The following is a 16073-nucleotide window of genomic DNA, read 5'->3' as shown; positions in this document are numbered from 1 at the left end:
CTCAACAACAGGGGGGCTTGTCATGCTACTCCTACTGGTGCTTTCCTCACTTTCTGGTACATCCAGAGAAGCAGTTTTGTGATGTCTGTGCATTAAGCAGCACCTCTACAGCACTGGTCACCCTTGCAAGGCCCTTAGACTCCTCACTGCTGCTGTGTGTTAGTCCCCCTTGCATGTTGATGCATCGTCTGCATAGAAGGAAAGTGGCTGTGGCTGGGCGGTTCATTGCGTTACTTTGTTGCTGCGCATGTTGCCTGTCCTTGCACCTTGCTAACCTGTCCAGGCCCAGTGTAGTGAGCAGAAGCTGCACCGATTGTGTTGTGTCCCGCATACCGGTGGCCATCTCCCGCATCCCTGCAGCCATCTCCCTCATACCTGATGCCATCTCTTTATTCTCATCTACCAGTGCACTGATGCCCTTCCCTGTGTATTCCCTATGTGTATTCAGTTGTATCATCTGGCGTGGCACAGACTGGATGGCCTTCCCCTGCATTTTTTGGATCTTTACCATGCTACCCTCCAGCCCATGGAAGACACTGGGACCCTCCACATGTTGTGCAGCACTGCTATCTCTGGGCCTGCGGCGTCTGGTACCTGTACGGGCAACCTCTGCACTGGACTGCTGTGTGGCAGTGCTTCCTTCCCCAGCCAAGGTTTGAGTGTCATCCACCTCCATTTCACCTGCTGAAGTTTTCATTTCAAGCGGTCGAGCAACTGCATGCCTTCTGCTCTTTTGAGATGCAGGTGTTGTTTGCGGCAGTGACGCAGGCAGTTCAGGTGAGGACAGTAGCAGAGGGGATCCTGAACATTCTGGGGACGCCTGCAGATGTGGAGACATTTCAAGGTCTTGGGATGGTGGCAGTGGTGTTTGTGCACCAGTGTCCTCTGTCACATTCTCTGCACTTATGCCTGCCTCCTGGCTGTCATCCCTCTGTGGTGCAGTGCCTTCCTTCTCCCTGGTACCCCTGCCAGATGCCTCGCCTGTGGACATAACAGCGTACATTAGCTCTGTGCTCCTGCCTCACTGCTTCTACAATTAAATGTATTCACTGATACACTGTACATATTGCCTCAGACTGATTATGACTGATATGTTTTGCCTAACTTGTTGATTGCTGTGCTGTATGACATGGTCATTCAATTACTACATGACCCATAATACCTTGCTTCTGTATAATGTTACCTCTACTGGAGTGGGGTAAACTTTGCCACATAGGGAAAAGGGAAGGTGTTGTGGTGGGGGTGATTGCTGTGAATGCGTCTTACCTTTTCTAGTGGCAGCTCTGGCTGAGCTGTCTGCATCTCCCAGTCCACAAACGCTTTTTGGCTCAATGGTGGACCCCACCAGCTCCTCCAGCTCAGTCAGGGGAGGAGCACGGTTCTTCCCTCCTCCAGTGTTGTTTGCCTCTTTATGGAGCTCTGCTATTTTCTTCTTAGTCATGCTCCTGAGGTCATACCACCTCTTTTCAGGTCCTCTATGTCCCTTGGAGTCACTCCTACTGCATTCAACTTCAACTGTATTTCTAGGCAAATCTTTCTTTTGGCAGATTCAGCCACAGTCAGGGGCAGCTTTCCAAACAATTTCTGGTGTTCTTTAAACACCTCCTCCACGAGGACCTGCAGCTCCATGGTGCTACATATTATTTTTCTCTTCCTCTCTTGAAGTTCCTTTCCATTGCTGCTTGCCATTTTCAAACTTTAAAAGCACAAAAAAGTTTTCATGTGGCTCAGGGACTCAGCTCTGCTTTCACTGCCTCTCCAGAAGCTTCTAATTACTTCCAGCTGCCTGGGTGTAGCCACTTCCTGGTTGGGAGGGGGTGGGTGGTAGCAACTGATTGGCTGACTCCTAAGTTTCACTTTCTTTCGTTTCCAATTCGGTATTTACTGAATCGGTATTTCCTATTCATTCCTATGGGCCAAAAGGCCTATAGGATTGAATGGGAAGTACCGATTCGGTAAATACCGAATCAGTAAATACCGATTCGGTAAATTACGAATGGCAGATACCGATTTTTACTGAATCAATAAAAAAATATAGATTTTTTTACCTACATCCCAAATACCGATTCTAAAATACCGAATTGGTAAAATTCTGTATTTTAGAATCGGTAATCTTAGATTACCTACATCTAGCCCAAAGTTCCTTCTCTCTCCAATCCCCAACATCGTTGTTTTTCAGCCCATTATCCAAAATCATCCACCCTGGACACAAACTAGTATTGGCAGATCTTCCTTTGAAAAGTTCAAAAGTTGTTTTGCCCGTTGAGAATGAGGAGTGTATCTGTGCACAGAAATGCGATTTTGTAACTCTTTCTTCCAGTCAAGATTGTTAAATTTTGCCAGTTGAAGGCTCTCCTTCAATGTTCTATTGAATCTCTCCAAATATTTTTATGTTGAATACCACACTTGAGTAAATATTCTTCCATCACCACAGAACAGAATTGAGGACCATTGTCCGAAAGTACAGAATTAGGGTAGCGCTCACGTTTAAAAATTAAATCCAAAAATGTAATAACTGATTGAGTTGTAATCTCTCTCACAGAACTGACTTCCACCCAACGAGAATATAAATCCAACAAAACAATTAAGTATGGAGTTTGTTGTTCTCCATGCAAAGGACCCAGTATGTTGATAGCTATTTCATCCCATGGAGACTTTGGCAACTTCCTACAAACCACTGGAGGATGTCTGGTCTTAAGTACCTTATCACTTAACTGACAAGAGACACACTCACGAACCACTCGTTCAACCAGCCTGGCCCCCAAAAATCTTGTCTGATTTGCTCTTTTGTTTTTGAAATGCCCATATGACCTTCATGTGCCATATTAATAATAGTATTTCTTAAACTTCAAGGTGGAATCATTCCGGTACCTCTAGTTAGAACTCCATCAACAATTGCCAACTCATGAGACATCAAAAACCATGGCTTCCTTAGACTTTTTGTCTTATTCTGTGTTATTAAACTCATAACACTCTGTAACTCTTCATCTTTGTTCAATTCTTCTTTCCACTCATCCTCTTTTAGTGCCCCTAAAGTTATATCATATACTTTCATCTCAAATTCTTCATTATACTGAACTTTTTCCTCACCACTGTCTTTTGACTCAACCATATCTACTAAGCATGACAGACAGTCAGCAGACACGTTCGTGCTACCAGGAATGTATTCAAACTTGAAATTGTACTCCTGTAATGAAATAACCCATCTTCTAATTCTGAAAAAGATAGAATCCAGACCTTTCTTCTCAAATATCTCCTTAACCTCTTCGCCGCTAATGACAAGGGTAACTCGTCATGGAGTTTCCATTGATTTCAATGGAAATTACATTGAGGCACCAGAGGCACCATAGCATCCAAGTGGTTAAGTGGTTTATGATCAGATCAGACTTGACCACGAAAGAAGAACCCCATACAAATTTCTTAGGTTTATTTACTGCCCAGTAAATGGCTAGAGCCTCCTTTTCAATTACAGAGTAATTGATTTCTTCACCTTTCAGACACCTAGAAGCACAAGCAATCAACTCTTCATTTCCATTATGTACCTGATAAAGTAGTGCCCCAAGACCTTTATTACTTGCATCCTTGACAATAAAAGTAATCTCAACCGGTTTAAAAGCTTGTACATTTGCTGCATTTTTAAGGTATTTCTTTATTTGTTTGAACTCCACACTACATTCATCAGTCCACACAAACTCCTTATTTTTAGACATTAAACCCATCAGAGGAATTGTTTTATCAGCAAAATTATTTACATACTTGTTATAAAATTCAGCCATGCCCAAAAAGATGATACTTCTTCTTTTGAACATGGTTCTTTTAACATCTCAATGGTATCAACCAGCTCCTACTTTGGTCTAACACCCTCTCTTGAGATGTGATGGCCCAGATAATCAAGTTCAGTAACTCAAAACTTGCACTTATCATGTTGTAAAGATAAACCTGCATTCAGCATTTTCCTTAGAACCCGAGTTACTCTTTTATCATGTTCTTTCACATTCTTTCCACAGATTAAAACGTTGTCCTGATAACATCTCACACGTGGTATACCCTTAAAAAGGTCATTCATAATTCTCTGGAATACAGATGCTGTGGAAACTAATCCAAAAGGCATCCTCAGAAACCTGAATGCACCCATGGGTGTTACAAAGGCTGTCAACTCTTGTAAATCTTCACTAAGAGGTACTTGATGGTAAGCTGAAGCCATGTCCAATGTGGTAAAATAGCACGCACCGTCCAACGTTGACACTAGTTCCTTGATATTGGGCAGAGGGAATTTATCAACAACCACCTCTTTGTTTAGTGCCGGAAGGTCCACACACAAACTAATCTCATTATTGGGTTTTTGGGCTACTATAATTGGGGCCAACCATTCAGTTGCTTCAACAGGCTGTATGACACCAGTACATAGCAATTTATCAATTTCTTTTTGTACAGCCTCATGAACACCGATTGGAATTTGTCTCACTTTAGCAGTGACAGGCTTTGCACCAAGCTTCAGTTTGATGTGATGTTTATAACCCTTTAAACACCCTAAAGTTTCACTAAACAACCCCTCAAAATCTTTAACAAAATTGTTCTCCACACCTTCCACAGATTGTACTTGTACGAATGGTTCCGCATTTGGGTTAAGAATGATACCTAAAGAAGCTGGGTGAGTCCAGCTCAAGAATATAGAACTTAGAACCAGATCAGATCATCACAGCTAGCAAAATGCCCACAGAAGCCTGGGTTAGCAAGCAAAGCACACAGGAACAGTACTGATAAGATCTGAAGAGGAACATAAAAGCACAAGGAAATTCCAATAAGCACCAGGAGCTTCCAGTAGAGTATAAGCAAAGGGATGTTCCAGACAATAAAATATTCAACATGTGTTTGTTGTGGTTGGGTTTCACTTAGCACTTTCTCAGTTTGGAATGGAACGCAAAGTGCTCCACATGCACTTTGGGAGGAAGAAAACAATAAAGTGCGTTGCATATTTTCATTTAAAAAACGTGGGGAACAGTTCAGTCCTTCTCCTACTCCAGGCTGGAGCATCCACTGCATGCCGTCCTACCCCACATACATCAGACAGCTTATTCAGCTATCCTCACAGACGATTCTCTTTAAATCCAGCAAGGAGCTTTCTCTGACATTTTTTATCTCCCTGAGACTTCCAACTGGAGGCAAGTACATACAAGCATCAACTGTACGCCAACCCACCCCCCACACAGAAAAGGCAGTGCTCCTCACACAGTTCATCAGCTCTTCTTCTGGGCAGGGTCCTCTTGTTTCCTGAAGAAATCCAAAGTCTTGGAGTTTAAGGTCCAATACTTAAACCCCATTTTCTCATTGTTCTCTTTGTGTTATAGTCTCTGTGCTCAGTTCAAACCTGTTCTATCCTCCCTGGATCAGCATGACCACAGGGGGTGGAGACAGCATTGTGCAAAGGAGACACAACCTATTCAGGTGCTGGAGAAAACATCTCCCACCACTCTTAATGCAAACTAGGTCTATTCAGCCAAGAATTGAGTCACCTAGGCACAGCAGAACACACCTCAACCCCCCTTGTGACTGCCTCGAGTGAATACACATCTCTAGCTCCTGTCACACCACGCCACAGCATTACCTGTGCGAGCCGCCATTGGCCTTACCAGTAAATCAAATATGCCAATCATGGATAACCAATCGTATTCACAATTTACACAGAGAGCATATACACTTTGGCACCCATTCAGCAGTGGTAAAGTGCCCAGAATCCTATAGCCAACAAAAACAAGATTAGAAAAATAGGAGGCAAAAGGCAAAATGCTTAGGAATAAACCTGCAAAAAGGGCCAGGTCTAACAAGTATTTAATATTCAGTACTTGGTGCACTTTATTAGGAACTTATAAGTGAAGTAGATGTGCCAATCATGTTTAGGCCAATTTTACCATGTTTTAAGGAGTTTGCATGAGCCCTTTAGCACTGGGTAGCAGTAATAAAGTGTCCGGAGTCCCAAAGCCCACAAAAACAAAGTTAAGCGACAGGAGGTCAGTAGGCAACATGTTTGAGGTGAGACCACCCTAAAGACTGTCATGTCTAACACCAGTTCTTTGCTTTAACAGAGAAGCACTGATTGACAGAAGGAAAGAGATGGTGGAAACCCATGAGCACTTGGTCTTGGGCATCCACAGCAGAGTTCGACTGATCATGTCCATCTTGCAAAGGCTCAGGGTACTCTATGAGCTACTGCCAGCTGTGCGCGGTAGAGTGCGCCATGAACATAAGCAGATGACTAAAACTGATAATGTTGAAAGATGGTAATGATCTTCATTTGCTCTGCATACTTAAAAATACAGTTTGTGACATTCAAAATGTAGCAATCTAAATTGCTTAGCAGTTTAGATTGTAAAGTGAGTCTTGTGTACATTTGTAAAATTATATATCTGCAAGGGGTTTCTAAATCATAGATGTAATCTGGTGTATTAGGGTAGGATCGTCAGGGGCAGCATAGCAGGTTCTTCAGATACTCATAGATACTAAAAATACCCTGTGGAAACATGGAGGAGTAGAGCAGAGAGCATAATCTGGGTGACTGAGTGCTTGTAAATTCTCTAAGTAGCCTTTCAGTGTAAGAGAAGAGTATTGAGAGGAGCATAGCTGGGTTAACATGTGTTCATAGATTCTGAGTGGTTAAGCAGAGACCATGAGGAGCAGAGGTGATGGCTTGATGAGCCATTGGGCATAATCTACTGCTAGACAACAATCTATTATGCTTGTAAATATAGAATACATGATGCTGCAAATTACATAATACATATTCCAAGTGTGCATATCGACATAGTTTATCACATTTTACATAATTGACTACAAATATCTTTGTACCTGTCCTGATGAAGTCCCCTTCAAATCACTTCTTGGCATTGATATCTCAATGTTATTCAACTTTTGGACTACCCCTCCACCTTCTTTAGACTTATTGCAACTCATAACAATGGCAAGGTGCCTACACTTCTTTGTTATTCAAATACATAGAAGGAGACATTGTTTTTTCTTGTATGTAAACTAGAGTATGACAGCAAGTACAAGTGTAATCTCTATGGGGACCACAGCAATAATCACAATTGTTATTACAACAGGAAAATTGCAACAATAGCAACTCTCCCAATATCAGTAACCCCAGCTGTTGAAATGCATTGACCACAATTGGGACTAAGCAGTGACCATAGCTGCCCAAAAGGCAGGGGCAACTGCAACAACAGTTGCTTGCAAGCTTGGAACTACAACATTGAGCACAATGAGATACATTTTTAGGTTTTGTAGAGACAAAGAAGTGAGTTTTTTAGAACCTTTGGCATCAAGGACTCAGTCAATAACCCAACACGAAAAAGAGAACCAGATGTACAATAACCATTCCACACTTCACTTAGCAATATTCGAGCAAGATGTGTTTCAAGTAACTACACTGTATGACAATATGAGGACAAATAGTGGAAGTACAAACCCCCTGCAATTAAGAAATAACACACTCATGAACACTAGAACATGGAAAATATATTTAAAACATGTATTTAATATCAAAATCCGAGTGTAGGGCACACAATATGAATTGTAATCACAATGAATACAACTTAAATGGCAGCAGCAATGTTTCCAAAAAGCATTAATAATACATACCACTTCAAACATGATTGCTATTTTTAATCTGTAGCAAATCTACCCTTATTACGCTACTTCTAAGTGATAATCTATTTCTAGCAAAGCAGGAAGTAAAACCTATTTTGAGTTTCAGAGAAGGTTTACACCCACATTCTTGTTTGAACAATTGAGTTCTATGTTTGTTAAAATGGCAAGGTCTGATATTCTTCTCACATGAGACCAGCTGCACTGAAAAACCAGTAAACGAAGTCCAAGGCCTCCCAAGTGACCTTCCATTGGGACCAAAGGTATGAATCTGTAGGACCTGTCCCAGTATTGCCTGGTGTAAATACTTCCGCCGCCCCTTCACTCTCTATGCCTGGCTTGCATAACCTATATCAATCTTATTAGAAACCGTTAGCTATAATAATTAACAGAAAGTGGCCTGCTGCCCTTTTTAATTATTTTCATTCTAATGAATAGTGTTCGTTTTGAACAATAACAATAAAGAAGACATGCAGCTATCATTCTTCTAGAAACTCTTGGAAATCAATACCTAGCTAATGTAAAATAGAGTATTCAGCGTTTAGATGAAATACTGAAAATATATTCAGGTAAGCTTGATTTCCAGATTGCGAACTCATATTACGATAGCTTAAATATGCGTCATATTAATCACACACATCCAACATTTTATCAATCCTTTATATTCACTGTTGATTGAGTGACTGGCACATGTAAATCAAGCAGGGAAAATCCCAGAAAAGAAAAGGCACAATATGCATAACAAATTGTAACCACAGCAGGAACAACTGCATAAACAACAACTTCCACAACAGCAAGACCACAGCAGTAAAAATAACTTCTACTCCAGGAGAGACAACATCTACTACAACTGACAGCAAGGTAGTGACAATGTCAGTTGGGACTTATCATTGATGTGCTGTTTGGATTCAATGGCATAGTAAAGACAGAATACATGTATGGATATACATGTTACACTTAGAGCATCTCACAGAGAAAGACAATGGAAAACAATTGGTATGACTTTAATGTGAAAACGTCCTTTATATGCAATTCTAATATATGTGCCCTGTATTTTTGTGAGTGATATAGTTTATCCTTCATAATTATGTTGTTGCCAATGTTCATTTAATATACTGTGAACATTTTTCTTCTTAAATGAGTATTTCCTACTGGGCTGGAGCACTGGGGAGCAAAAATATAATGCATGCCATGAAAAAGTTAAACTTTTTTTGCAACAATATATATTGCACCTGCTGCATCAGTGCGAGAATAAAGGTGTTTTTCATGTCTAGGAACTACTGTGAGTTCTACAATGACAAAACCTGTTTCAGTTAGCATTTTCTTAATCAACTCTTCATTAATACCCAGACTTGGAACTCTGTGACTTCCTATCATGAAAAAGGTGCATTTGAGCCACACAATCATTAACAAATTCCCTCCACTTTTTAACAATGTGGAGAGATTTTTCAATGAACTCCGGTATGCTTCTTTGGTAGGACATACACTTTCTAAACAGTGAACCAGGAACAGACAGTCCACAGGAGGCAGAACTTTAGGCGATAACGGGTCCTTTGCAGTGATGTCACACTTCATTATGCCTGTAATTTTTCTTCTTAGTTCATCTTCCTTTTTAATACCTTCTTCCCTAAAAACAAAATAATACATTCATGGATGAATAATATTATTTAAGTGACTAATTGCATTAATAGTCAGAAAAGACTTCATAATATTGTGTAATTAACATATTCAGCCAAATTGGTTCAAAGCAGTTAATCTCCACCACACCATTTTTGTACAATTTTAGTGTGTTGTGGATATAGAGGGAGACTTTCCCTGGGTTCCCTATCCAAGCATTTAATACAAATGCCCCAGAAAATCTGAGCTGCCACAATGGGAACTATCTGCATAATTATGCAAGTAATTCATAGAGAATAACCATGATAGTAACCAAAACCCATAAACCATATTATATTCTTCCAACACACAAAAACAGATACTTAACCAAAACAGCAAGTGTAAAAATAAAACTCATACTCCATGAATGTTAATGTAATACCAAAGTTAAATAGAAAAGAAAATGATCAATCAAGCCAGCTTACCAACACTAGTGTATTTTATTATTCAATGTGATCTTCAGAGTTCATAAAATAAATATATTCAGAAAGCATCTGGATGCTTTCTTTAATTTGAATCATTAATAAAGTATTGAATTAATTAGCTCTCAGTGTATCATATAAATATAGTAGGAAGAAAATTATCCTAGATCATTGGAAAGAGCATTCATAGCACCGGACCTTCATTTAGAGAACATCAATCAATTAATCAATCAATCAAAGACATTTATAGAGCGCACTACTTACCCGGAGGGTCTCAAGGCGCTTGGGGTGGGTGGGGGGGGGGTGCTGCTACTGCTTGAACAGCCAGGTCTTGAGCTTCTTCCTGAAGGAGAGGTGGTCCTGGGTCAGGCGCAGGTTGGTCGGGAGGGAGTTCCAGGTCCTGGCGGCCAGGTAGGAGAAGGACCTTCCTCCTGTTGTCGTTCTTCGGATGCGGGGGACGGCGGCGAGGGCGTGGCTGGATGATCGGTAATGGCGTTTGGGAGCGTAGAAGTTGATGCGGTTGTTGAGGTAGCTCGGGCCTTGATCGTGTAGGGCTTTGTGTGCGTGGGTGAGGAGACAGAAGGTGATTCTTTTGTTGATGGGGAGCCAGTGCAGGTCCCTCAGATGTCCGGAGATGTGACTGTGTCGTGGGATGTCGAGGATGAGTCTGGCTGAGGCGTTCTGGATCCGCTGGAGTCTCTTCTGGAGCTTGGCGGTGGTTCCGGCGTAGAGGGCGTTGCCGTAGTCCAGTCGGCTGGTGACGAGGGCCTGGGTGACCGTCTTCCTGGTCTCGGTGGGGATCCACCGGAAGATCTTCCGTAGCATGCGCAGGATGTTGAAGCATGACGAGGAGACGGCGTTGACTTGTCTGGTCATGGTGAGGGAGGAGTCCAAGATGAAGCCCAGGTTGCGTGCGTGGTCTGTCGGTTTGGGTGCGGTGCCCAGGGCGGGGGGCCACCAGGAGTCATCCCAGGCGGAAGGCGAGGAACCCAGGATGAGGACTTCTGTCTTGTCTGAGTTCAGTTTCAGGCGGCTGGTCGTCATCCACTCGGCTACGTCTTTCATCCCTTCGTGAAGGTTGGCTCTGTCGGCGGCGGGGTCGTTGGTCAGGGAGTGGATCAGCTGGGTGTCGTCAGCATAGGAGATAATGTTGAGGTTGTGTTGGCGTGCGATGGCCGCGAGGGGGCTCGTGTAGACGTTGAAGAGGGTGGGGCTCAGCGAGGATCCTTGAGGGACGCCGCAGATGACTTCGGTGGCCTCTGACTTGTACGGTGGTAGACGGACTCTCTGTGTTCTTCCGTCGAGGAAGGAGATGATCCATTCCAGAGCCTTCTCCTGGATTCCGACGTTGCTGAGGCGCTTCACTAGGGTGCGGTGGCAGACAGTGTCGAATGCCGCGGAGAGGTCTAGGAGGATGAGGGCCGCTGTTTCTCCGTTGTCCATCAGGGCTCGGATGTCATCGGTGGCAGCGATGAGGGCGGTCTGGGTGCTGTGGTTGGCTCGGAAGCCAGACTGTGAGGGGTCGAGGGATCCGTTCGTCTCGAGGAAGGCGGCCAGCTGTTTGTTGACGGTCTTCTCGATGACTTTGGCTGGGAACGGGAGGAGCGAGATGGGGCGGTAATTCTTGAGTTTGGTGGGGTCCGCTGTAGGTTTCTTTAGTAGGGCGCTGAGTTCGGCGTGCTTCCAGCTCTCCAGGAAGGTGGCGGTCCATATGTGTCAACATACCTTTTTGCGATTCCTTAATTGCGATTTTTAAGGAATCGCTATTTAGAAATCGCAAAATGGTATGTATGAAGAAATTCGCTATTTTTAAGCGATTCCTTAAAATTACTTAATTGCGATTAGAAAATTGCTAATCACAATTAAGGAATAATTTCCCATTCATTTCCATGGGCCAGGAGGCCCATAGGAATGAATGGTAAACTATTCGCAATTTGCGATTCGCAATTTGCTAATCGCAAATTGAGAATAATTTCAAGGGTGCAGGGGTGTCTCAAGAACACCCTGCTGCACCCGTGAAAATGACATGTGTGCGCATATGGCCCATGTACATGCCCTAAGGGCATGTATGAGCGTCACATGGCACCATTGATTTTCAAAAAAATGCTTTTTTTAAAGAATTCGCAACTTACCACCAACTAGAAGTTGGTGGTAATTTGCGATTCCTTAAGGGCATTTTGGAATTTTTTTTTTCCTTGATATATTGCATTTAAGGAATGCAATAGCAAAATAAGGAATGGCAAATTTTGCGATTCCTTATTTTGCACCCAAATTGTTTGATACCTACCATTTTGCGAAAATGGGTTCGCTAACGCCGAAATTCTGCGAATTTCAGCGTTTGCGAACCCATTTGGCCTTGATACATATGGCCCATGATCAAGTAAACAAAAATACCACAAAGGGTATGTTAAGAAACCGCATGCACTTTATTGAGCAGTGTTTTGTAATTACAGTTTTCAGTGCTGTGAGAGAAGCAGCAGAAAAACCTCCATAATCCATGCATGATGATATAATACTTTGTATAAACACACTGCACATATTGTTGAAGGATGAGAGGTCAGCTATGTCTGCTGAATATGTGAAAATAAAGTAAATACAAAATATGTTTGTAACAAACACAAAGGGACAGTTTGGAATGATCAAAACATTTGTGGGACTCAACGTTTGTGAACATTGAAACATCTAATGAAACCATGTTCATCTATCCATCACAAAAGCAAGCCTACAAGTCCAGAACAGGATATTTTGTCCAATCACTTGCTATCAAATAAAGTGCATCCACACTTCTGGGCCCAGATTTACAAACAATTCAAACAACACAGCTAAACACCTTGCTGCATGAACGTGAGATATTAAGATATGGTGCACTTCGGCTCTGTCCCTCTGCTGATGCACACAGTGCAGCCTAGCGCTGGCACCCTTGCACTATGGTGCAGGGGTGCCTATGTTACACACAGAATTTTTTCTGTGCTGGAGGGGACACCTTTCCTAAAAAAAACAATGCTCTGAGGCTTCCTCCTCTTTTTATGTGTGCTGCAGAATTGAGAACATGTAGAAAGAGAAATAAACAAGGAGAAATACAAGGATTTCTCCTTGTTAAGCCTTGTTAAGCCTCACCTGGGATGGCATAGCATTTTGATGCATTCCCAGATTTACATGTGGAAGTATATGTGGAAATGTGCCAAACAACCATGTGTGGATGTGTGGGAACATAGCAAACACAAGGAGATGATGGACGGACTGATAAAACTTTTCAGACACTCACCCCCAGTCACTGATCTGGTTGAACTCATTATCGTTTTTTAGCTCACTTCACCACCTCAGTTAGGACCCAGCTATATGCAAATCAGTATTGACCCTGTGGCTCATGGGAACAGTCCAGCCTGGTCTTCCCTGAACCGGAACAAGCATCCTGGAACCATTTTCGGGTAACACCCATCATCAGCCAAGCTAGCTTGAATCCAGTGGCAAAGTGAGCAAGGGGCCCACGTCGGGACATACCCTGCCAACTCAGGGCGAACAAAGCAAACACAAGGAGATGATGGATGGAGTGCTGAAATGTTACATACACTCATCCCCAGTCACAAATCTGGGTTGAATCCATCATCGTTCTTTAGCTCACTTCGACACCTCAGTTCAGACCCAGCTATATGCAAATAAGTCTTGATCCTGTGCCTCATGGGAACAGTCCAGCCTGAATTGCAAAGCCATGTCTTCCCTAGACCGGAGATAAGCATCCTGGGACTGGTTTCGGGGTAACACTCCTCATCTGCCAGGCTAGGTTGGATTCAGCGGCAAAGTGACCAACTTACACGTCTGGGCATACTCTGCTAAATTAGGGGAAACAAAGCAAGCACAAGGAGATGATGGACGGAGTGCTGAAACTTTTCAAACACTCCCCCCAGTCACAGATCTGGATTGAATCCATCATTGTTCTTTAACTCACTTCCCCACTTCAGTTCAGACACAGCTATATGCATATCAGTCTTGACCCTGTGCCTCATGGTCCATCCCGAACTGCAAAGCCATGTCTTCCCTGGACCCGAAACAAGCATCCTGGGAACACCCCTCATCAGCCAGGCTAGCTTGAATCCAGTGGCAAAGTGAGCAAAGTTTGAGAACACCCACTCTCCACCCATGAAGCGCTTTCCCAGGGCAGAGGATAGCAAGGTCAGTGGCGGCACCTTCACTATGTTGGGGGAGCATTGCCCACTGCTGTGAAGTAGTAAAAGAAAGGGAAAAATAAAGTGATAATAACATAATCATTTAGGCTATCCTGTTTTAGGTTAAAACTTATAATACCTGATAAAACCCCATTGAAAAGGAAATAACCCTCACCAGTGTAAACATATTATCACTGGAAAAACACCTGCACAACTGCAAATTAAATGCCATTCAAAGGAAGGAAAAAGAGAGTGAAATAATCATTTTTATTTCTTACAGAAGGGGCAATACAATGTAGCTTTGTTATACAAGGTAGCAGCAATAAAGACTGGGCTAACATTATCCCGCTTGAGTTTTGTTGTTTAAGGATGTCACTTAAATATTGTTTCTTTTTCCTTTTAGTTTTTTCAGTTTTGTGGTCTTTGGTCTAAAGATGCATGGTTTAGAAGCATGTTTTAGGTCGTGTTTAATTATTTTATAAACTGTACAGAATCAGGAAATATCAAAATCATATTTGATATTTTGGCTAGGTCTTTTCCAATATGTACCATGACATTCAATCAATCAATCAATCTGCGGTTTGTAAAGTGCACTACTCAACTGTTAGGGTCTCAAAGGCGCTGGGGGGGTGCAGCTCCATTGGGGTAATTTGAAGAGCCAGGTCTTGAGGTCTTTCCTGAATTGGTGCAATGTCTGGCTTTGCCGGAGGTAAAGGGGGAACTCATTCCAGGTCTTGGCTGTGAGGTAGGAGAAGGACCTTCCACCCGCTCTGTTCCTGTAAAAGCATGAGATGGTGCCTAGAGAGAGGACGGCTGAGTAGAGGTTTCTCTTGGGGGAATGGAAGGATAGGCTGTTGTTGAGGTATATGTTTTAGATGGTCTTGTAGGTGTGCATGAGCAGCTTGAAAGTTATTCTTCTTTCAACAGGGAGCCAGTGGAGGTCACGGAGGTGTTGGGTGATGTGGTTGTGCCGTGGGATATGGAGGATTAGACTGGCTGCGGCATTCTGAATGGTTTGTGGAGGAGTTTTCTGCTGATTCCAGCATAGAGGGTTTTGCGATAGTCCAGTCTGATGAGGGCATGAGTGAACATTTTCCTGGAGCCAAAGGGGATTCATTTGAAAGTTGTATGTATTATGCGGAGGGTGTTGAAGCATGCAGAGGAGACAGTGTTGATCTGGCAATTCATAGTGAGCGATGAGCCCAGTATGATGCTGAGGTTACATGCATGGTCTATCAGGGTGGGTGGGTTTCCGAGGGTGGGGGGCCAACACGTGTCATCCCATGTGAAGGGGTGGAGCCAAGGATGAGGACTTCTGTTGTCTCTGAGTTGAGTTTCAGGCAACTGTTCTTTATCCAGGTTGCAACACCTTTTATCCCTTCTTGGAAGTTGTGCCTGGCGATGTCTGGTTCACTGGTGAGGGAGAGGATGAGTTGGGTATTATCTGCATAGGAGACGATGTTGCCCATGGTTTCTGATGATGGTTGTGAGGGGGCTATGTAGGCGTTGAAGTGGCGTGGGCTGAGGGAGGATCCTTGGTGTACCTTGCATCTGCTCTCTGTTATTCTCAGTGTTTTGCCAGTGAGGAATGAAATTATCCAGTCTAATGCCTTTCCTTGGATGCCGTGGTCGTGGAGTCTGGTGGCTAGTGTGTGGTGGGAGATGGTGTCGAAGGCGGGCTGATGATAGGTCCAGGTGGATGAGGGCTGTCGTTTGGTCTTGGTCAAGGATGGCATGGATGTTCTCTATGGCAATGAGGAGGGTGGTCTCAGTGCTGTGGTTGTTGAGGAATCCGGTATGGGCATAATCTAGGATGTTGTTGGCTTCGATGAACTATGCTAGCTGGGTGTTGACAGCCTTTTCAATGATCTTGGGTGCAAAATGAGGCCGCAAGGTGGGCCTGATGTTTTTTAGGTCTGTCGGGTCCTCCGAGGGTTTCTTTAGGAGGAGATTGATTTTGGCACGCTTCCAGTTGTCAGGGAATGTGGCAGTCTCAAGGAAGCAGTTGATGGTTCAACGTAGGTGAGGTGCGATGGCTGTGGTGGCCCTGTGGAAGATGTGGTCGGGCAGGGATCTGAAGGTGCTCTGAGGTAGATGCTCTTCATGGTATTTAGGGTATCTTCTGTCATGATTTGGAACCAAGTAGGGTCTGTTGGGTTGACATCGCTGGGTGCAGGATTTGAGGTGGTGA

The 16073-nt window shown here is 43.3% G+C and overlaps 1 protein-coding gene across 1 annotated transcript in view; it reads right to left on the bottom strand.

Annotated features, from left to right (window-relative positions):
- Positions 1–7504: 7504 nt before the first annotated feature.
- LOC147716861 (nicotinamide N-methyltransferase-like) overlaps positions 7505–16073 on the bottom strand; it is a 74513-nt gene continuing 65944 nt past the window's right edge. The window contains exon 3 of the mRNA XM_086923769.1: positions 7505–9268. Within this exon, the coding sequence (XP_086779895.1) occupies positions 8842–9268 (427 nt within the window). The 3' untranslated portion in view covers positions 7505–8841. The remainder of the gene's footprint in view (positions 9269–16073) is intronic.

The sequence above is a fragment of the Lissotriton vulgaris genome, chromosome 5 (genome assembly GCF_964263255.1).
Source record: "Lissotriton vulgaris chromosome 5, aLisVul1.2, whole genome shotgun sequence".
NCBI classification, from domain to species: domain Eukaryota; kingdom Metazoa; phylum Chordata; class Amphibia; order Caudata; family Salamandridae; genus Lissotriton; species Lissotriton vulgaris.
Note: the sequence above shows the minus strand (reverse complement) of the source record. Positions and strands in the feature narration are given on the sequence as shown.